Source organism: Alexandromys fortis, unplaced genomic scaffold (assembly GCF_014885135.2).
Source record: "Alexandromys fortis isolate MF-2015 unplaced genomic scaffold, M_Fortis_MF-2015_v1.1 scaffold_72, whole genome shotgun sequence".
Lineage (NCBI taxonomy): Eukaryota > Metazoa > Chordata > Mammalia > Rodentia > Cricetidae > Alexandromys > Alexandromys fortis.
The window spans coordinates 8,246,424-8,269,332 of record NW_026067969.1 but is presented as its reverse complement, the minus strand read 5'-3'; the positions used below and the strand labels follow the sequence as shown (position 1 = coordinate 8,269,332).

The 22,909-nt window shown below is 50.4% G+C and overlaps 1 protein-coding gene across 3 annotated transcripts in view; it reads left to right on the top strand.

Moving 5' to 3' along the window:
- The window catches only part of Slc25a25 (solute carrier family 25 member 25), a 34,699-nt gene extending 13,561 nt beyond the window's left edge, over positions 1–21,138 (top strand). The window contains exons 1-10 of one of the 3 annotated variants that reach the window (XM_050155395.1): positions 4,313–4,546; positions 14,042–14,168; positions 14,252–14,339; positions 15,241–15,352; positions 16,472–16,630; positions 17,812–17,964; positions 18,219–18,326; positions 18,418–18,585; positions 19,063–19,213; positions 19,297–21,138. In XM_050155395.1, coding sequence (XP_050011352.1) covers positions 4,328–4,546; positions 14,042–14,168; positions 14,252–14,339; positions 15,241–15,352; positions 16,472–16,630; positions 17,812–17,964; positions 18,219–18,326; positions 18,418–18,585; positions 19,063–19,213; positions 19,297–19,481 — 1,470 coding nt within the window. In that variant the 5' untranslated portion in view covers positions 4,313–4,327 and the 3' untranslated portion in view covers positions 19,482–21,138. Of the gene's footprint in view, positions 1–4,312; positions 4,547–11,316; positions 11,590–14,041; positions 14,169–14,251; positions 14,340–15,240; positions 15,353–16,471; positions 16,631–17,811; positions 17,965–18,218; positions 18,327–18,417; positions 18,586–19,062; positions 19,214–19,296 lie in introns of those variants that run through there. The other 2 variants (XM_050155396.1, XM_050155394.1) reach the window with 2 other exon arrangements.
- Positions 21,139–22,909: the final 1,771 nt, after the last annotated feature.

The following is a 22,909-nucleotide window of genomic DNA, read 5'->3' as shown; positions in this document are numbered from 1 at the left end:
AAGCACTGGCCTTTGTGTGTGTTCAATGGCTTGAAAGCATTGCTTCATATAGCCATAGTTTTTCCTTGTTATAGGCAGGAAGGTGTGAACCAGCTCCTCATAATCCTGACTGGAGGCCCTGGTGTTTGTAATTCAGCTCCGTGATATGTAGAAGTGTGATTAAAAGCTGGTACCTACTACATGAGGGAATTTTGTAGGCGGGAACCCCAAACATCACTATCTCCTTCGTTTTTCTGCCTTTCTGTGCCTAAACAGGGTTTAAGTGTATGAGTGTATTAACTTGTTAGGCTACGGCTGTGCCTTGTTAGGTAGAACATTTGCCTTGCTTGGATAAGGCCCTAAATTCAGTCCCCAGTATTACACACACACACACATACATAGAATTGATGTGTTTATTTAGGGTCTTGGCTCTAGACTGGCCCAAAGTAGCACAAACAGTTCTATTAACTGTCCCCATTTTGCACATAAGAATATTGAATTAGGGGCTGGAGAGATGGCTCAGTGGCTAAGAGCATTCATTGCCTGCTCCTCCAAAGGTCCTGAGTTTTTTTTTTTTAATATTTATTTATTTATTTATTATGTATACAATATTCTGTCTGTGTGTATGTCTGCAGGCCAGAAGAGGGCACCAGACCTCATTCCAGATGGTTGTGAGCCACCATGTGGTTGCTGGGAATTGAACTCAGGACCTTTGTAAGAGCAGGCAATGCTCTTAACCACTGAGCCATCTCTCCAGCCCCAGGTCCTGAGTTTTAATTCCCTGCAACCACATGGTGGCTCACAACCATCTGTAAAGAGGTCTGGTGCCCTCTTCTGGCCTGAAGACATGCACACAGAATATTGTATACATAATAAATAAATATTTTTTTAAAGAAAAGAATATTGAATTAGAAATGGGTCTGGTGGCAAAGGCCTATAAATCCAGCTTCTTGTGGGGTATAGCAGGAGGATCAAGTTCAAGGCTGTCTGGATATAGAATGGGTCCAAGGGCAGCCGGAACAACTTAGAGACCCCATCTGGAAATGAAGGGTTTTATTTGTTTGTTTGTTTTATTTTTTCAAGACAGTCTGTGTATCTCTGGCTGTCCTGGAACTCACTCTATAGACCAGGCTGGCCTCAAACTCAGAGATCTGCCTGTCTCTGCCTCCCTGAGTGCTGGGACTAAAGGCATGTGCCACCACTGCCTGGCTTATGAAAAGTTTTATTTATTAAGTGCTTGTGCAGAGACTCTAGATTCCACCCTTAGTAGGGAACAATATGTGTGTGGTGGGGACAGAAGAACAAAAGAAAGAATATTGAATCATTAATAAAGATTATTGATTTTTATTTTCATTTCTTTGTTTTTTGTTTTGTTTTATTTCTTTTTTTTTTTTCCCCCGAAATGGGGTTTGTCTGTGTAGCCCTGGCTGTCCTAGAACTTGCTCTGTAGATCAGACTGGCATTGAACTCACAGAGATCGCCTGCCTCTGTCTTCCAAGTGCTGGGATTAAAGGTGTTTGCCACCGCAGCCTGGCCACAGCCAGGCTGGTGGTCCTGGGTGCTATGAGAAAGCTGAGCAAACAGTGAGGAGCCAGCCAGTCAGCAGCACTCCTTTCTCCATGGCCTTTGCACCAGTTCCGCCTCCTGTTCCTGTCCTGACTTCCTTAGATGGACTGTGATTAGGAGATGTAAGATGAAATAAACTTTTCCTCCCCAAGTTGCTTAGGTCATGGTGTTTTATCACACCAATATAAATCCTAACTTAGACAATCTTAGAGTTAGAAGGAATTGGGGATGTTTGTAACTCATTGGTAGGGATTTGTCTAGTGTTTATAAAGCCTTGGATTCAGTCTCCAGTATGCTTTTTTTTTAAAAAAAAAAAAAAAAAAGTCCTTAACCCAGGGAGGAGTAGGGGTACACAGCATTAATCCCAGCACTCGGGAAGCTGAAGCAGGTGGATCTCTGAGTTCAAGGCCAGCCTGGACAAAGGAGTGAGTTCCAGAACAGCCAGGGCTACACAAAAACCCTGCCCTGAAAAAAATAAAAGTCCTTTTCCCAGTTTGGAACACCAGCAGACCCGGGCTGCTCTAGTCCTTGGCGTTTTATAGTGGGCAGCAGTCAGCAGAGAGATTTGGACCCTCCGTGCTGAGAAAGGGACTGCGTGCTCAGCCCTAAACAGGACAGCTGTGGTAACCTCCACCACCAAAGCTGGTGCTTAGGGGACATCTTTTTTTAATTATTAATTTATTGATTGTTTATGTATGGTGTTCTGTTTGCATGTGTGCCAGCACGCCAGAAGAGGGCACTACATCTCATTATAGATGGCTTGAGCTGGGAATTGAACTCAGGACCTCTAGAAGAACAGCCAGGGCTCTTAACCTCTAAGCCTTCTCTCCAGCCCCAGCTCAGGAAGCATCTTAGAAGATGAGGTAGAAGGAATGCAAGGGCTGGAGGATGGGATGGAGTGTTGTGAGTGGAGCTCTGCACACACCTGACTGTGAGGGTCACGAGGTTACCTGCTCCAGATCAAACCCCGGCTGAGACACTACTGGCTGATCACTTTATAGGTTTCTCACGCTCCAGTTGAATGACCCCAGACTTGTGCACCCATGGGCAGCACTAACTGGAGTTAGTGGGTTATTTACCAAAAAAAGAAAAAGTATAGGGTTTATAGGGGCATGAGGGAAACTAGGAAAATGAGTAGATTATTTCTTTGGATACATTTAAGGAATTCTCAAAAATAAAGGAAAATTTTTAAGCAGAGTTATATAACAAAGATAACACGTGTACGTGTGAATGTGTTTATTTGTGGGTTTGCGTGTATGAGTACTTCTCACATCTACAGAATAAGCTGAAACTGAAACTGATGCGGAGGGCTGGAACTTTTGAAAGTTGATATCCAACTAGGTTCTTCTTCTTCTTCTTCTTCTTTTTTTTTTTTTTTTTTTTTTTTTTGAGACAGGGTTTCTCTGTAGCTTTGGAGCCTCTCCCTGGAACTAGCTCTTGTAGACCAGGTTGGCCTCAAACTTACAAAGATCCACCTGCCTCTGCCTCCCGAGTGCTGAGATTAAAGGCGTGGACCACCACCACCGCCCGGCCCACCTAGGTTTCTTTTCTGGGGGTTGTAGCAGTGGGAGAAGCTGGAGGTTCCCCATTCTTTCCCAAGAATCTAATGGACTTTTGGGGGGCTTACATCTGTTAATGTGATTTTTATGTGTGTAAATATGTTTAGGTATATATTTGTGGGCACACAACGTGGAGATCAGAGGACAGTTTGAGGGAGTAGGTCCTGGGCTCCCCCTGTGGATTCGAGATCACACTCAGATCAGCCGGGTTTGGCAAGTGCCTTTACCAACAGAGCCGTTTCCCCAGCCTTGAGCTTGTATCTTTAAAATAGAATGATTATGAACATTTTGAATCACCTTTGTGGGGGATGATAGTTGGTCACTTGTATTTGTCTGCTGTGAAACTAAAAACAACTAAAGATTAATTATGGTCATTTGCCCAGCTAAGTGGACAGCCGTGAGTCCAGGGCGGGGTGGGGGTGGGGGCAGAGGAGTTCGCGTTCTGCTGTGATCTCAGGAAACAACTACCCCGTGGTCTTGCCTTCTGCTAGACTTGGGTTGGAGAAAACTGAATAATGGGGGGAGAGAGTGATGCTAAGTGACTTAAGAGCTGTTGCCAAGGACCCTCGATCACGTTGAATGTGGTGAGTGGCATTCGGGAAGGTACCCTGGGGAGAACGGGAAGTTGTCCCCAAAGACGAGCCTGCTCAGATTCAGCAAAATGAACCTGGTCTGTACCTCCCAGCGGACTAGCTGGGCTGCAGGCAGGAAATACTCCGCCTTTGATTGGAGGGTTGGTGGTCGGGATAATGAACCCGGTAGTGTCGGCAGAGGTGATTGGCCAGGCCCTGCTGCAGTGAGAATGCAGACTAGATGCTCTGTCCTGAGCTTGCGGAATGAGCGAGGGCGGCTGAATGACTGGGAGCCCCAAGTTGTTTCCTTCTCAGGAGAGGTCTGTCTGGATATCATTTTTTGCATTATAAAAAGAAAAAAAGAGCCAAGCCTTTGATCGTCCGTCACCTGACGAAGTGAGTTTTGATTGAAGTAGCCCAGCTGCTCTCCTTATTGCTAGCAGCCGGGGAGGAGGCTCCCTAAGTGAGCTACTTCTCAAGCTAGGCACGAGCGAATTTGAAAAAGCAGGAAACAGCCCCTGCTTGTAGAGCTTCAGCCTGGCAACTCCCAGCTAGTATTCCAGACAGCTGGGTAGCTAGAGACCCTTGGTATTGTGGTCACATCCCTAAGAAGTGAACAGTCATCAGCAGTGGCATTTGGAGGAAGCCGGCATGCTACAGATGCTGTGGCATTTTCTGTCTAGCTTTTTCCCTAGAGCTGGGTGCCAAGATTCCAGAGAGGGCATCGATCATGGAGTCAAAGGCACTCAGACCCCTGCTCGGGGAGACCAGATGCCCACCTTTTTGGGGAAACAAAACGGAAGGGCTGAGGCCACGGAAAAGAGACCTACCATCTTGCTGGTGGTCGGACCTGCAGAACAGTTTCCTAAGGTAACAGCACCTTCAAGAGGACCTTCTAGTTTAGGGGCTGGGCTGGTATTATTTTCCTGGAAGGGGGAAAAATGAGTGTGGAACAGTTTCCTAAGGTAACAGCACCTTCAAGAGGTCCTTCTAGTTTAGGGGCTGGGCTGGTATCATTTTCCTGGAAGGGTGAAAAATGAGTGTGTGGGGGGAGAACTAAAAAAAAGAAAAAGAAAAAAGTTCGGCGTTGGAGAATGTTGGGTGATGAAGGCCACAAGATTTGGTTCAAAATGTCTGTCATCACTGCAAACTGGTTGTTGAGAGGAAAGGTTTACTTCAGTAGGTTAGCCTCTGGGTTTGTCTGTTTGACTGAAGAAGCCATTTGAAAGGAAGGGATGAACTAAAGTATAGTGTCTTCATTTATCTAGAGTATGAGAGGACAGTTGAAAGAGACGGTCCCTTGAAAGGGGACAGTTTTTTTTTTTTTTGTTTTGTTTTGTTTTGTTTTGTTTTGTTTTACAAGACAGGGTCTCACTATGTAGCCATGGCTGCCCTGGAACTCATTATTGTATACCAGGCTGGCCCCAGCTCGGAGGTCTACCTGTCTCTGCCTCCTAAATGCTGGTGCCAAACAGTGTTAAACGGGGCAGATCTTGTCAGCTTTATGAAGGTCACATTCCCCTTGCCAGGTGGTTCATGATTTATTTACCTGAGGTCCCAGAGGAAGGTCAAGGTTGGGGATGGATCCTAGGAGAGCCTGGAGTCGTGGAAGAGTAGAGGCTGGTGACTCTTGAGTTGACCACAGCCACCAGGGTCAGCCAGGTGTCAGGGCCTTTCACACTTGTGTGCTGTCCTCATGGGAGCCAAGGTAAGTGACAGCACTCCAGCTGGAGGCTGGGGAAGTGAAGTACAGAAAAGTTCAGTAAATCACCAGAACTTAAGGGGAAGAGGGCTGAGACTTGACCCCAGTCTTTTTGAAACCGTGTTGACTTCCCTTCAGAGAACTGTTCAACGGGACTGACCAAGCGCTCACTTAGAACAGACGGGGCTGTCTGCAGCAGGTGCAGCCTTACTCAAGCCCTGAGTTGTTCCAGAATCTTTCTTTTCAGTCAGGGCAAGGAGAAGTCTCCCCCATGTTTGACATACGATAGATGCACCCAAAATGTCACATTGAATCCCCCTGTAAATGCTTGCCTAGCTTGCACCAATAGATGGGGACTTTGCTGTGACAAGTTTTGCAGTAGTTGAGCGTTGACATCAAGGGGAGTCCCTGCTTAAGGGATTGTGATGAGCTCCCGGTTGTCCTGCCTGATGCATTTGAGCTTACTGTACCACAAGAGGATGCCACTTTCTCCCGCAGACTGGGAGCAGTGGTCTGCTCATTTGTGAGACACTCGTGCTGAGCCCTGCTCATCGTCTGCCCTGAATTAGCTGGCTACCTTTTAAAAAGATCACTTTTAGGGGAGGGTCTTGGAGACAGGGCTTCTCTGTAGTTGTGAAACCTGTCCTGGAACTCGCTCTGTAGACCATGCTGGGGAAAGATCTCTTTTTAAACTATAACAATAACTGCTCTACTTCCTAGCTTCCTATGGGTACTCTTTGTCAGGGTTGCCTTGGGTGGGACTTTCTAGCCTGGCCTGCAGAGACCCACACCATTTACTGTCTCTGTTCCTGGGAGGGGAAATGGGTTGGTGGGCTTCATGGGGAGGCAGGAGGGAGGCAGAGCAGCAAGCACAGCTCAGAAGAAGAGAGAGCAGAGCACCTCCGATCAGCACAGACTCTGAAAGTCAGTACTGAGGACTGGCAGCAGTCAGTGTTCACACTGCACAGAGTGCTCGTGAGATGAATCAGCCCCTGCCTTTCTCAGCAGGAAGCCCCCAGCAGGCTTGGGAAACGGGCTGGAGAGGCTTCAGTTCTCAGGCTTCTCGCTGTCCACTGCAGTGTTTCATTCTCACCCCACCCCCACCCCCACGTAAATGTGCCTGTGAGTCTGGTTCCTGCAGGCTCTTATAGGAACTACTCCAGTTTCCCCTTCATCTTTGTCTCACAGTTAATCTGAAAGTTGGGAAAGAAAGCAGTTTGTCTGGAGTGGGAGGTGCGCTTGCACAGGGGAGCTTAGATCCTGAGGGGCCACCAGGATTGTGCTCATTGTGTGTGTAATTACTGAGTGTAGGCAGGTTTCATTGGAAACCTGCTACACTGGGCTGTCATGGCAACCCAATCATAAAATGACAGAGCAGCCAATGAGATCTGAGAGCCTCGAGGGTGGGGCTTGACAGGCTCCTTCATATAATGCTCTGGCTTGGTCTGAGTCATTGCAGAGACGCAGGAGTTACTTTCCGACTCAGTGCTACCAGAAGCATCGTACCTGCCCTTAGTGTGTTCCAGCCCTAACCAGAAGTGGGCACGGGATAGAGCGGCAGGGTGGCAAGGCTGGCCGTGGTCCTGGTAGATGCACATGAAAGGAATTGCTCCTTTATCTATAGAGTGAAACCCGGTGCCACCGACTCCAGGGGTTCTAGTGCCGCTGCCATTGTTCTCACACGTCAGTCACAGGAATGGGCGTCCGAGGACAGGAAGCCGATTTGGGTCACTGAACTAGATAGAGTAAGGAAGGAGAGCAGATCGTCGCACGGTGTGCTGTGATCAGGTCCCTAGGGCCACGAGCTGCTTTGGAATGATAAGAGTGGGACCCGAGTCTGCTGTCGCTGTGCCTCGTGTGTGGCTCACGTTTGATTTGTTGCTCGTGGGGTTCCAGGTCTTTCCTGGAAACTGGACTTTAAAATCTCCCCCCTTTGGAATTGGCTGTGAGCCTGCATCCTGTCACCAGTAGACTTGGGACTTGGGCAAGCCAGGTCGTTCTGCAGGGTGTGTGCTCCAGGAGAGAGGACTGAGATGGCTGCAGAGACTCCTGTGGCCTGCAGTCTGAAGTCACAGCACACAGCAGTTGCCTCAGGCATCAGACACCTGGAGATTGACTCTTTCTGGGAGAGGCTGTTTCTATGTTGAAGATGGAGTCTGGATTAAAAGATGGGTGTTTAGTTAAGCAAACACTGTGCGAAGACTCCTGCTTTGCTCTACTTTCTTTCAGGGAATGAGGTATGGACACAAGGACAAAGTCTGCTTGTGTAGCCCAGGCTGGTCTCCAAGTCAGTCTCCTGGGCCTAGAGATTCAGATAAGCGCCACCATGCAAGGCCTCTACTGAGCACAATCGGTGCTCAAAAGAAAAATGTTCCAAAGTTTCTTAAACTAATGGTGGTGGTTCGTGTCTGTAATTCTAGTATTTGGAAGACCAAGGCAGAAGATTCTAAGCTCAAAGCCAGGTTGGGTTACATAGAGAAACTGTCTCAAAACCCAAAAACAACTTATGTTGGGCCTGTGGCTGTGTTTCAGTTGTAGAGCACTTGCCTAGTATTCAAGGCCCTGGGTTCAATTCCATCACCACAGAAAATGAAACAAAACTAATGTTGGAGTAGAATTGATGTTCACTGTAAGATAGTATGCTGAAGAGCACTTGAAGAGCATTTCAGAGAACATTCCTTGCCTCTCTAAAACTATTGGTCTGTGTAGGATAATAACCTTTGTTATAGTCAAGGAAATTCTTTTTATTAATTTTTACTATAGGGGCTGGAGAGATGGCTCAGAGGGTAAGAGCATTGCCTGCTCTTCCAAAAGTCCTGAGTTCAATTCCCAGCAACCATATGGTGGCCTACAATCATCTGTAATGGGGTATGGTGCCCTCTTCTGGCCTGCAGGCATACACACAGAGAGAATATTGTATACATAAAAAATAAATAAATATTAAAAAAATTTTACTATATACATGTAGGTAGGTAGGTGGGTGGGTGGGTGGGTGGGTGGGTGGGTAGGTAGGTAGGTGGGTGGGTGGGTGGGTGGGTGGGTGGGTAGGTAGGTGGGTGGGTGGGTGGGTGGGTGGGTAGGTAGGTGGGTGGGTGGGTAGGTAGGTGGGTAGGTAGGTAGGTAGGTAGGTGGGTGGGTGGGTGGGTAGGTAGGTGGGTGGGTGGGTGGGTGGGTAGGTAGGTAGGTAGGTATGGACGTTTCTGCTGCTTATGTCCATGCACCATGTGCACGCCTAGTGCCCTTGGAGGCCACAAAAGGGTGTTAGATCCCCTGGAACTACAGTTGCAGATGGCTGTGAGCCACCGTGTGGGTGCTGGGAATTGAACCCAGGTCCTCTGGAAGAGCAGCCAATGCTCTTAACTACTGAGCCATCGCTCTAGTCGTGCCCCGCCCCCCCCCCCCCGCGCCCCATCTTTTTTGTTTTTTTGTTTTGTTTGAGACAGTTTCTCTGTGTGTAGCCCTGGCTGTCATGGAGCTTGCAGAGCTCCACCTGCCTCTGCATCTCCTAAGTGCTGGGATTAGCAGTATGCACCATCACTGCCTTTTTTTAAAAATTACATTTGTGCATGTGTGTGAGTTGGAGGACAACTGGCAGGCATCTGCTCTGTCCACCGTGTGTCCCAGGAATCAAACTAAGTGGTAGGTTTGGTGGCAAGCAGCTTTCCTGCTGAGCCGTCTCATCAGCCTTCACCTAAAAACTTCTTCTGGCAAAGCCCTTTTTGTGGGTTAAGGAAGAGGTGAAGACCAGGCATGCAGGGTCTGAAGCTTTAGCCTCTCTCGTTAGGACCCCAGCAGTAGACTTAAGGTGTGTGTTAAAATAGCTCCAAGGCAGAACATTCTGGATTGGACAGTTTCAGAGGTGGCTGAATCTGAGCAGGAACCTGCCTGGATTTGCCTTTTCCTCAGATCCAGCGCACACTAAGGCCTGGATTTACAGCCTTAAGTCTCAGGAAACCTGGAATGCCCTCTCCATCGTTAGAGTCTGTTTTCACTGTTACACTGTTATACACAATGATACAACAGTGTCTTAATCTAGAATCTTCTTAGCAGTTTTATTCTGTGTAGACCAGGCTGGCTTTGAACTCACAGAGACCCTCCTGAGTGCTGGCTGGGGTTAAAGGCATTGTATGTATCTTCACAGATTCTTAACAAAACACTTTGGAGTTAATCCTTCACTTTTGCTGATTCTCAAATGGTAATTCCCCATTATAATCCATCCCAGGAGTGACAAGGCTCAGTCTATATTAGGAAGGGATGAAGGAATAAGGGATGTGCCATAGAAGGAATGGGGTGGGGCCGATCCTGTCCTGTCATAGTGACGTGATCCCGCCCTCGGCAGCTTTCAGGTGTAGGGAAGGAAGGAGTGGAAAGAGAACGCAGGCTGGCATGTAAAGAATGATGTATGTGGGGGCTGGAGAGCCGGCTCAGCAGTTAAGGGCATGTGCTGCTTTTGCAGAGGACCTGAGCTCCCGGCACCCACGCCAGGCTTCGCGATGCCACATGTAAACCTAGCTCCAGGGAATCTGGTTCCTCTGGCCTCTGAGGGTGCCTGCATGCACATGACTTGTGCACAGCACACACACACACACGTTAAAAATAATACAATTTAAAAATAAAAAAATCAAGGACCAGAGATCTTCTGTCTTAAAGTGTTAATCTAGTGCTGGGCTGCCAGTGGACATGGTGATAATGGGCATGTCCACAGCCACATGACAAATATTTTCAGTGAGAACACATAGGTGAGGGGGTCTAGTTTAATTCCAGTATTCCCCTCTCTTCTTGCTGGTGAGTAAGCCTTGTGCTAGCCATTTTATTAGTTTTTGAGATTAGGTTGGCTTTAAACTCTGAACGGTGCTCCTGCTTCAGCCTCCTGAATTACCATGCCCAGCAACTCGTCAGATTTGTGCTACTGTGAAAACAGTTTAGGGAGGAGGGATTTGTTTTGGCTTCTGTTTTAAGTCCATCATGATGGCCAGGAGGCAGAGAGAAGAGAGAGCGAGCCTACAGCAGCCTGCTTTCTGCTTTCACCCTTTACTCCATCTAGAGCCCCATCCTGCTCCTGGGGAGGACCGCCATGCTTAGCTGGTCTTCTCTGAAATTACCTGGACATACCCAGAGGTGTGCATTACTAATCTCGAACTCAGAGCCTTCAGTGTGGCCCACAAGCATTCTACCCCTGAGCCTTTATCCCACCCCGTTTTTGAGACAAGGTCTTAATATGAAGCGTAGGGCCTCAAACTGGAGGTTCTCCTTTAGCTCCCCAAGTGCTGGAACTGTAGCTTGAGCCTCTGTGCCTAACTCATTTAATCTTAGTTACTTTAAAAAGGCTTCAGGACGGCACAGCAGAGTTCTTAAAGCTCTGATCAGCAAGGTTCTGAGTGCTCTGAATGGGCTTGGGCTTGAGGACCATGAGTCTCACCCTTGGCTAACCAGTGATTGATGGACGCGGAGCCGTTCCCAGGGTCTGCATGCCTGTGGATTGTGGGGTCTGTTTTCCAGGACCGCTGGGGATGTGGCTCTCAGGTTCCTCTCTCACGGTGAGTAGCCTGGGTCAGTTTTTAATGGGCACTGGTTCAGCCTCTATTTCCACTGAATTTTCAGTTGGGAATTATTTACTCAGGAGAAAGCTTGCATAGTATGACGCATTTGGGGACCTTGTATGGAAACAGACTGTTGGCTGTTTGTTTACTTTCAGGAATTGACAGGCAGGGGTGAAGGTTTGTTTGGGCATGGGACTGCACCCTACCTAGGCGCTTAGGCAGTGCCGGCTGCCTGGGTTCCAAGAGTTAACCGCTGCAAGCAGTGACGTTAGTCCTGATCTTTGCTCCTCTGCTCTTGAGCAACCTGATACTGTCTGCTGCCGGGGCTGTGCTCATTGGCTGCTGGCCGCACTACAGTGGGCGGATTTTTTTTTTTTTTTCAATTAAGTAAAAGGGCAGGACTTAAGCAGCCAGTGACAGCTGAGGCAAGACATCTCTTGTGCCACTTCCCCGGAAACTCCAGCATTTCCCACTTGACTCCCAGTGGAGGCTGAGCACCCCGTCTCGCCAGCATGCTCTGCCTGTGCCTGTATGTGCCGGTTATTGGGGAGGCCCAGACTGAATTCCAGTACTTTGAGTCCAAGGGGCTTCCTGCAGAGCTGAAGTCCATCTTCAAACTCAGCGTCTTTATCCCCTCGCAAGAGTTCTCCACCTACCGCCAGTGGAAGCAGGTCTGTATGCTGAGCCAGGGTGGTCAGGGCAGCAGCAGGGACTGGCTTTGAGTGAAGGGGTGACTGGGCCTAGTCATGACTTCCCTGCCTAGAGGAAAGAATGTCTGGAATGTAGGTGTTTCCCCGGCCCTCTGGCTGCAGCCGGTAGTTAGGTCACTGTCCACTGTCATGGGAATGCCTGGTTTTCGTGTTATTTCCAAGAAAGGCTGGGCTGGGAGAGAAGGCACTTGTAGGAGATGGAATCTCTGGGTAGGAGTCATTTTCATTGGCTGCGGTGGAGCCTCCTAAAATGTACTGGGTGTCAGTGAGGATGGGGCTGTCTCACTCCTTGGGCAGCTTCTACAACTCTGGGGCCAAGGCTAGAAACACAATGGAGGAGGAGAGAGGCTAGGATTAGAGGGCAACATTCCCTCCTGGGCTTGTAAATGCTTAGGTGCACCAAGAAACAGGATGGCCACAGTGATCCTGGCCCTTGTATGATGGGAAACTGAAGCATGGGTTGGGGGTTTACTGTGACTCACTAAATTCCATGCTGTCCCCCATATCGATGTATTGATCTGTGGATCGCAGACTGGAGACACAAAGCAGGTGTGAGTGGGTTTAAAGGGGGAGGGAGGAAGTCTGTCTGTATATCCCCCGCCCCTCTTTTTTTTTTTTTTTTTTTTGTAAGACAAGGTCTCTATGTAGCCCTAGCTGACCTGGTACTCATAGAGATCTGTCTTTTGCCCTCATAGCTGGCATTTCTTTCTTCAGCGGGGTCTTAGTGTACAATTCAGAATCGCCTCAGCCTCTCTAGTGCTAGGGTTATAGGTTTGCACCACCTTGTCCACAGGTATAGAGCAAGCTCTGTGAGGATGTTTTTAAGGGTACAGCTAGCACCGTCATGGGTTGGTGGCAGGGAACCAGAGAGTTCTGTATGCCTCCTCCCTATATGGCTTATTCTTTTCCTTCTTACTTGAAATCTGGGGTGGTGGCCCTCACCTAGAAGTTAATCCCACCTAGCAGATAAGACCCATGCTCTATGTGTTCCACATACCAACCTACCCCTCACACTGTTGGGTCCTAGGGATCTATGCCTGCCCCCCAGAATCAGTGGCTAGCGTGCTGAATAAGAGGGAAGCTGCAATGGCCACTGTTGGGAGTGTGAGCCATCCAGTGAGTGATCCATCAGTTTTAAACTCTAGCTGGCTCAGAACACTTGGACTTAGCGTGTTGATTTTTGACAAGTGAATGGATTTGTCCATAAGAGAACCAAGGAATATTTTCCTTAGGAGGTTCTCTTGTTTTGGATTCAAAGTACCTCCTCCAAATAAGGAAATAATGTAGTTTAAAAGGCCCCTCCCCGCGACAGGGTCTCACTCTGTAGTTCGGGGTGGGCTGGAACTCCCTGTGTAGACCATCCTGGTTTTGAATTCACGGAGGTCCACCTGCCTCTGCCTCTGGAGTGCTGGGATTAGAGGTGCACACTACCACTCCTGGCTAACTGTAACTAAAAAACAAAAAACAAAGTGCTGCTGAGTTGGACTGACCCATATTTTTCCCACAAAGTCTCAAGCTGTTGAGATTAACTTTTAGGGTGGCAATAAGATCTGAAGGTGGTTCAGAATGCATGGGAAAGCCATGGCCACCTCTGAACACCGTCTAAGTGCTGTTTTCTGCTTTTTAACATGGAGGAAAGGATAGGCTGTGCCTCCTTGAGCAAGCTGCTGGAAAGGCCTCAGTAAAGCCTTTCCGTACCCCATGCCCCGTCCTAGGGGAAGAAGTGCCCAGCTGCTTTGCATCCAGGTGCTGCCCAGGGTCAGGGTCACTGAACTAGTAAAGCTGCCCTGGCCCTCAGCACCTGGTGGGAATCTGGGGTTAGTTATATCTGATGTCCCTGAGACAGGGACTGGACTTGAAGTGCCTTCAGGTGCCCAAGAATAGTTGCCCTTGGCTCTTCCTGTCTCTGCAGCCTCCAGAGTGTTCCCTGGCAACGTTTCTGCCAAGTAGGCATTGTCTGCTCCTTCACTCTAGTCACCAGGCTGTTACAGGGCTAGTGCCACCACAGGGGATGGAGCAAGTAGCAGAGTTCCTAAGGGAATCTGGATTCCAATGCTATCCCCACATCTCAGCGAGGATGGGGCTGAAGTCTAGTCCCAGGGACAGCCCTGCAGGGGAGCCAAGCCGCTTACCCTGGCTGTGGAACAAACTGGCCTTGGGAATGCTAGGGAAGAGCAACCACGCCGCCCTGCCTGCCTCTCTGAGATCTTCCTGGGGGGCCCTGGCTTCTAGGCAGCCTCTGGGAATCTAAGCCGTGGCTCTGCTATGTGAGTAAAATCGACATGGTCGGGTTCCCGCAGGCTGGCATATCCTTAGAGATAGGACATTGTTGGGCCCTGTGGAGAGCAGTTATTTCCCCATTGTGACAAGAGACTAGAGAGCCACATCTCAAGCTCTTTCTTTGGTTTTCTAGAAAATTGTGCAAGCAGGTGACAAGGACCTTGATGGGCAGTTGGACTTTGAAGAGTTCGTACATTACCTCCAAGATCATGAGAAAAAACTGAGGCTGGTGTTCAAGAGCCTGGACAAAAAGAACGATGGTGAGTTCGGCTTGTAGCTCCTCTGCTGGGAATGCCTCCGGCTTACCAAGTGCCTGACCCTGCTCACGGCCCTTTTGTCACAGGACGAATTGATGCTCAAGAGATCATGCAGTCCCTGCGGGACCTGGGTGTCAAGATCTCTGAACAGCAGGCAGAGAAGATTCTTAAGAGGTGAGTGGGGGTGAGCTCTGTTCTCTGTGGGTGAACTCTGTTCTCTGTGGGTGAGCTCTGTTCTCTGTGGGTGAGCTCTGTTCCCTGGAATATGTTAGTGGCTTTTGGACTAATCCACGTGCTGTTCATGTTGACCTGCTGCCCTGAAACTGGTGCTGTGGTTTGGAAGGCTGAGTAAGAAGCCCTTTCCCAAAGCAGTCTTCTAAGACTCGTAATCTGGAATTAGCCCATTTGCCAGTGACCCTTAAAATGACAAGATGAGTTGTGGGCATTTTGGGTTGGCGAGAAGTATCCCTGGGGCACTTTCTCTGCCTGATGAAGAGGGGCTGGCTCCATGTGTGGGCCTTGACTTGGGTTCTGCTAGGGCCTTGTTCTTCACTCTGTAGCCACATATGGCCAGAAAGATGGCTCCCTCGTGGGCAGAGGGCTTCCGGAAAGCTCAGCAAACAGAACAGTTTGTATCCAGCTGTGTTCTGCTGCTGGCCACAGGGACAGCAGCCCTGGAGCCCACTTCTGCTCCTCACTGAAAGTTGTGTTCGCATGCTGTGTGGCCCCCAGTGTCCTTGGGTGTACGCTTGCTTTACTAACCTGCTCAAAGCATTTATTTGTGTTGTTTCTCCTCTCTCCTCTGCATCCTCCCTTGTCTGTCTGTCAGAATACGAACGGGCCACTTCTGGGGCCCTGTCACCTAGTAAGTATCTGTCACCCCGTGACTGCCTCCCTCCCTGATCAGAATGGGGTTTTGTGGAAAGTGGGGTGTTGAGCCACCTTAGCCTTTCTCAGGGCACACAGGCGCCTTCTGTTTCCTTGGTGGCCACGGCACCTGCCTTCATCCCGTCTAGTGGGCACACAGGTGCAGATGGCGTGTGGCACATGGAATGACCATGCTTCTGCCTTGCAGCATGGACAAGAACGGCACAATGACCATCGACTGGAATGAGTGGAGGGACTACCACCTGCTGCACCCCGTGGAGAACATCCCTGAGATCATCCTGTACTGGAAGCACTCGACGGTGAGGCCACACCCCCTGTCCACTCGGGCAGTCACCTTCATGTGCGTCAGTCATCCCTTCCCCACGCAGGCCTGAGCCAGTGAGATGTAGTTCCCCCTTAGTCAGCCATATGTTCCTCCTCTTTCTGACCAGCCTGAACAGTGTGACTGTCCCTTGCCCTTCACTGGGCGTATCTTCCTATCCCCGCATGCCTCTGTCCTTCAGGTTCCTTCCAAATATCTCTCTTCCCAGTGCCGCCGCTTCTCCCAGAAGCATACAGTCTGTCCTCCTTGGGATGGTGGCAGAAACCTTGCTACAGATGCCTCCGCCTTCCCTTGGTTTCTTTTTTAGTATCATTTTCTCTCTATGACAAAAATAGCATGTCCTAGCTGAGACAGAGAAGCATCGTGAGTTAAAGGCCAGCCTGGGCTACAGAGTTAGACTCTGGCTTCTTGGTTTTTGTTTTTAATAAGCATGCTCTATAGGGGCCTACATAGCTGTTTCTCACTCTCTCGACGTGGTTCCACGGTCAGAAACATCATTCTGAGCTAACCCCCTGCCCAAGACTTCTGCTGTTCTTGGCTGGGCTGCCCCTGCTTATCCACCCTGCTCCTACGGTGCCAGATCAGGGCTTCTTGGGTGAAAGGAAGTGGCGATTCTAGGGCTCAGAACAGCTGGCTTGTCTCTGACCTGAGCCCAGAGGTCAGCAGAGCTGACTGGGATCAGTTCCAGAGAGGGGTATTAACGCAGGCAGACAGAATTCTGCTTGCTGAGGCCTTGCATAACATTCTGTCCTGCCAGCAATCCAGTTCCACATCAGGTTGCAAGGTTTCTGTTCATCTTCCCCGATCCTTGTGGTCCACCCCTGCAGTCCTTGCCGGAAGATGTAAGAGCCACCTGTAAAAGGGCAACCCAGCAGCTTTGTGATGCTCTCTCCTCATCTAGATGATTTACAAGGTCAAGAGCTGCAGCCACAGTCTGAGCCAAGGGAAAGAGTTCCAGTGAGTTTTCAGCGCCTTCCATCCTCACCATTAATGTGGCCACTTGAAAGCGTGGAAGGCAGTGACTGTCTCCAGATGACTGGCAGCTTGGCCACGGTGTCCTGAGTAAAACTGACGTCTCTGCTTGTCTTCCCCATAGATCTTCGATGTTGGCGAGAACCTGACAGTCCCGGATGAGTTCACGGTGGAAGAGAGGCAGACGGGGATGTGGTGGAGGCACCTGGTGGCCGGAGGTGGGGCAGGGGCCGTTTCCAGAACCTGCACTGCTCCCCTGGACAGACTGAAGGTGCTCATGCAGGTGAGCAGATTTCTCCCTGTGCTTCACTGGTGGCTCAACTTCCTCTCCCTCCCTCATCTGGGGCCCTGCTTTAAAAACCCAGACTTCCCACCTGGCAATGGAGTTAATGCTTTGCAGGCTCCAGGAGATCCAGGCCTAGGTAACCTCTGCATTTAGCTGCTCTAACTTTATCTAAGAGACATAAGCTGTGCATCACCCTACATGGGCTTGTTAGTTGAAGTGTGGCGGGACCTGGGTTCTTTCAGCGCATCTCAGAATGCATAGAGCACCTCATGGGAGGTAGGATGAGCTAGCTGATCCTTTCATGACCCAGAGGCCATCGGGAAGCAGTGCTTCTACCTTGCCTAGGCATGCAATTCCACGTCCACAGGGCAGAGATAAGCCTGTCTGATGTCAGGGAAGCATTGTGAAATGACCCACATGTGGACACTCATGGACTTTGGTATCTGTCTGAACAGTGACCAGTTACCCCATTTTGTGCCAGGAGCCCTGGCCTGCCCAGAAGCCCCCTGAACAGACTGTATGTGCTCATGTAGATGAGTAGGAAATGAATTTTTACCCGTGGTTATTGGTGGCTCAGCTTCCCTCGCTCCCTCAGCTTGGGCCCTGCTTTAAAAGCCCAAACACCTGAGCTAATGGAGTTGGAGTTAGTGCTTCGTGGGCACCGCCCTACCCCCTTGGCATAAGTAGGTGGGATCTCACCCTGTCTTCCAGAAATAGACAGACTTAGAGCTTTAGGCTTAATCTAGCCTGGACTGGCCCCTGCTCCAGCTCTGTGGCCCAAAGAAGCCATTTCTCCTTCCAGAGCCTCTGAGAAAACAGAAATTTGAATAGTTCCTTCTCACTTTTGTTTTGACAGAATTCCAGGGATGTAAATATAGAGATTAAGAGCTGTCCTGTCTGGGTTGATGGGCATACTTCCAATGCCAGTACTTGGGAAGATTGAAAATTTAAGGCAGGCTGTCAGTATAAGAGCCTGTCAATAATAATAATAATAATAACAATAATAATAAAGCAAAAACATCCAGCCATGGCTGCGGATCATCAGGATGCTAAGTTATTCCTCAGATTACTCAGAGGGAAGCGCCTTCCTGGTGTTCTGAAAGCACAGGCTCCTCCCAGAGTGAACCGTGGCAGTCCTCAATCCTGCTGCGCTCCTCTGACCTCGACTCTCCCCTCAGGTCCATGCCTCCCGCAGCAACAATATGTGCATCATAGGCGGATTCACACAGATGATTCGAGAAGGGGGGGCCAAGTCTCTCTGGCGGGGCAATGGCATCAACGTCCTCAAAATTGCCCCTGAGTCAGCCATCAAATTCATGGCGTATGAGCAGGTGAGGACCTGGGAGAGGGTTGCCAGATAGTAGCTAGAGGCCTGGGGTAGGAGTGGGGAGGACACCATCTCTGGAGGCCTGGGGTAGGGGTGGGGGGGACACCAGCTCTCCTACCACTTTCTTCCATCTGGGGACAGCATAAAGTAGCCTCAGAGTCGTGGGTTTCATCCAAAGCTGACTGGCTGTGAGGGGAAGGGCGGGGCCAGGAGAGGCGCCATGGCCCTAGGTGCATCCCTTTGTTTTTCCTGTTTTAGATCAAGCGCGTCATTGGCAGTGATCAGGAGACGCTGAGGATCCATGAAAGGCTTGTGGCAGGCTCCTTGGCTGGGGCCATTGCCCAGAGTAGTATCTACCCAATGGAGGTAAGGGCCACCTGGGTCCTGGAGTGGGCAGTACCCAAGGGGCACAGAGAGGAACGGGCTGTGCTCATGGTTGCTGTCACTCTCGTTGCAGGTGCTGAAGACCCGAATGGCCCTGCGGAAGACAGGCCAGTACTCGGGCATGCTGGACTGTGCCAGGAGGATCTTGGCTAAAGAGGGTATAGCTGCCTTCTACAAAGGCTACGTCCCCAACATGCTGGGGATCATCCCCTATGCTGGCATCGACCTTGCTGTCTACGAGGTGAGGCCCTATGGGGCATAGACCCTGGGACCAGAGAGTGGATGGAGCTCAGCACCTGCCTGGTACCCCACCCTCCCTGGTAGAAATGCTTAGATCAGAGACAGCAGTCCACTGTTCACTGCAGTGGTCTCGCATTGCCCTGCACCTCTTGCACAGTGGGTTCAGACTCTGTCCCAGGTCTATCCTTTTAGGGTCCAGAGGTTCAGCAGGCAGGTCCCAGAACACAGTGACCATTGGGCGCTCACAGATCTCAGACTCCAGACTGCCCTAGCCAAGAAGCCCAAGTAACAGCAGGTGCAAAAGGCCAGCTAGTCAGGAGTTCAGTAAGGCCCAGGCCAAGCGAATCGGTTTACAATGGCCTCTCAGATCTCATGTGATAGGAAACAGCTTTCCTGTGGGCTCAGTGGCTGCTCCACCCCAGCACGTCTCTCCCACGCTGGCTCTTTAAGGCTCACCTCTGGTCCTGCTTGCCCCTAGACACTGAAAAATACCTGGCTACAGCGCTACGCAGTGAACAGCGCAGATCCCGGTGTGTTTGTTCTCCTGGCCTGCGGCACTATCTCTAGTACCTGTGGCCAGCTGGCCAGCTACCCGCTGGCCTTGGTCAGGACTCGGATGCAGGCACAAGGTAAGGTCCTGTGCTGACTTCCATGTCCCTAGTAGTTGGGGTAGCTGGCAGGCGGCATCTAACCCGTGGCCTCTCTCCCACAGCCTCCATTGAGGGTGCGCCTGAGGTAACCATGACCAGCCTCTTCAGACAGATTCTGAGGACTGAAGGGGCCTTCGGGCTATACCGGGGGCTGGCCCCCAACTTCATGAAGGTGATTCCAGCTGTGAGCATCAGCTACGTGGTGTACGAGAACCTGAAAGTCACCCTGGGTGTGCAGTCTCGGTGACGGGAGGGTGGCGGACTTGGTGATCCTGGGCTGCAGCCCAGGGTGTGCAGCCATCTCATTCTGTGAATGTGCCAACACTAAGCTGACCTACCCAAGCTGTGAAACCCAGGATGCCACAGGAGAAGGGCAGGGGCTGGCAAGCTCTGGGCTGATCCTGCTGACCTGGCAGGCCCTTGTATCCCTTCCAAGGAAGACCTTGTGGACATTCCTTGGGGTCCAGAGGTCAGTAGGATGTAGGCTCCTGCACCTAGAGACAGGACGTTTCCTGCAATGCCTGCCAAATAGTGAGCTTGGAGACCAGCTTAGTCCTTCCATCTTGTTCACGCAGCCAGACCTCGGCCACACCCTCCCTCTGGTCCAAAGAGCATTCCTGTGTCCCCTCAAGTCTTTCCCATGGATGTGCTGTGGTAGGAAGTGGACCTCTCCCCACTTCTTCTTGTCCCTCTCCCCTCACTGCTGCTCCTCCAAACCTGTTTCCCAAGCTGTAGCATTCCCGTGGACCTGTGGTACAGGAAGCTGAAGGAGTACCCCTTAATGTCCTTGCCTCCTCTGAGCTCACCAGCAAAGCTGTGTGGATGGGCCTGGGGACTCAGGCACTGACTGCCTGACACGGTGGTGCATGGCTTTGCTGAAATCTAGGACCTGGATCCCAGAGGATCTGTGCTACCTGCATGGGCCTAACGTCCTCTGAGCTGTCCCTAAACCCCGTCAGGACTGGCACCAGATCGTGACCACACTTACTGTTCCAGTCTGTGGTGTGAGGGTGGGGCAGGGTGTCTGTCCCGGTGTGCTATCCTGATGAGAAGGAAAGGATGCTGAAGGCCTTAATTATGTCTGAACTGGATAAAGGCTGTGGTTCGGAAGGACAAGCTGGACAAAGCGCGTGTACAGCACTTATAGAGAGAGCCGGAGGGAAGTGGTTTGGCTGCTTTAAAGTCTGTTCTGAGGTCCTGTGGGCCGAGTGGGACCAGCCTCACATTCCACGCGGCATATCACACTGCTTGGAGCCTATTTATTTTGTATTTATTTGAACAGAGTTATGTCCTAACTATTTTTATAGATTTGTTTAATTAATAGCCTGTCATTGTCAAGTACATTTTTTATTCATATTTATGTTCATGGTTGATTGTACCTTCCCATCATCGCCTGGTGGGGGGTGGGAAGATGAGGTGGAAAAGTGGCCACAGAGTGACTTTACCTGCTGCCTACACTGATGGCATGTCTGTCCAAAGAAATTCCTCTCCCAGCTGGAAACAGAAGGAAAGACACAAGGGAGGACCCTTACTGTGGGGAGCATCCCCTGGCAGGCGTAGGGTAGTGGGAAAGGTTGGGAGGATTTCTTTATTTTACCCTTCTGGAATGACAAGGCAGTGGGGCACTTCACTGATGTGGGTGTGAGGGTGAGGACCAAAGGACTGGGCGGCTTGCCCTCCCCAGCCTGTGACCTGGGCTCCCTTCTGGCCCACGGCTGCCCTTGCTCAATGAGTGGCCAGCTCCACTTGGCAATTGAACCTCCATTGTCCCAGAACAGTCCGATGAGGAGAATCCGAACACGATGCAGAGATCAATGCAAAAGGACCGTCTGTATAGTCTACCGCTGTAACTGGAGTTGTCAAAGGCGAGCAGCCTTCTAATAAAGTTGCTTCAAATGTGATAATGGAGCCAGGGTTTTCTGTTCTGGGCTTGGGTGTTGGGGACATTGACATTTTCCTTATTCAGTGCCTACACGGCTTACACCTCGGCTGCGGGAAGCACCTCGTCTTTAGTGGGTTTGGGGTTCTTCCATGTGTGGTGTGGCCTCTCCTTCCTGATGAGAGCTTATTCACGTGGTCTCCAGGCCTCCCAGGTGCAGAGCCTTCAGCTCCTGTCTCATGAGTCAGAGCCTTGTTAGAGGACTCTGAGTCCCTGCAGCCACAAGCTCATCTTCTGCTGGAACAGCTGTCGGGCATTGAAGTGTCGCATGTCAAAGGCCAGGTTCTGGCTTTCCTCCGTCTTTGACCCCATCCGTCTGACTTAAGTCAAACCCCTCCAGGTTGTCAGCAACACCCTACTTCCTTCCTCTTCTTGCTCTACTCCTTCCATCGGAGAATCCCGTCTTCCTTCAGGTGCGCCTAGGACTCCAGTGCTCACCTCAGCCACCCTGCTGCCGATGGCTTCTCACCTGGGCTCTCGCCAAAGCTCTCAAATCTGTCTCCCTCTTCCTCTGTTTTTGCCTGAGTGATTCACAGACCTAAAACCTTAAACTCTGGTCCCTGTCACCCAAAACTTTCCATCAAAGTGACAAGCCACAGGCTTGGAGGAACCAGTGTATTAAATCCTGTAACTCAAGATGTGGATCGAACTTTAAAAAAAACGACACTTAGGGGCTGAAGAGATGGCTCAGGCGGTAGGCTCAGCAGGCGGTAGGCTCAGCAGGCAGACTTGCCAGCTATCGAGCCTGATGACCTGATTTCAATTCCTAGCACCCACTTGGTGGAGGGAACCAACTCCCACAAGTTGTCCTCTGGCCTCCACATTCACACCCAGACACATAAACCCAAGGAACAAATTAATAAAAATGGTTACAGCCTAGAGAGATGGCTCGGGAGCAAAGAGCACAAACCAGCACCTGTGTCAGGCAGCACTGCTCCCAAAGGGCCAGACTCATGTTACCTGAATTAACCAGCCTGGTCTACAAGAGCTAGTTCCAGGACAGGCTCCAAAACCACAGAGAAACCCTGTATCGAAAAACCAAAACAAAACCAACAAAAAAAATCACTGCCGGGCGGTGGTGGGGTGGTGGCGCACGCCTTTAATCCCAGCACTTGGGAAGCAGAGGCAGGCGGATCTCTGTGAGTTCGAGACCAGCCTGGTCTACAAGACCTAGTTCCAGGACAGGCTCCAAAACCACAGAGAAACCCTGTCTCAGAAAAAAAAAATCACTTAGCTGGACATGGTGGTTCATGCCTTTAGTTCCAGCACTTAGGAGGCAGAGGCAGGCAGATCTCTGAGCTCAAGGCCAGTGAGAAAAACCTGTCTCAGAAGGGGAAAAAGACACCCCACAGGCTGATGGCTCATTAGGAAAGACACTTGCTGCCAAGCCTAAGGACCTGAGCCCCACATAGTAGGAGAGAACCATTTCCTTAGGTTGTCCTGTGACCTTCACAGCAGACTGGTACACACATGCACCCACACAAATACAACTTTGTTACAAAGGATGTGTCACAAAGAAGGGGGCACAATAAAGGGCCCTGTTCTGTGAGTTGTCAGGAAAGACAGAGGTGCCAGCGTGCACACAAACAAGCGTTAGAATGACTTTGAAGGAGCCACACACGCTTGCTGAGAACGTGGAGCAGCCCACTCCAGCAGCAGAAAGGTCAAGTGTAAGCATTCCAGTAGAGCCACCCTTTGTTGACAACGGAGTGAAGGTAATCAGTGTCCCTTGTAGA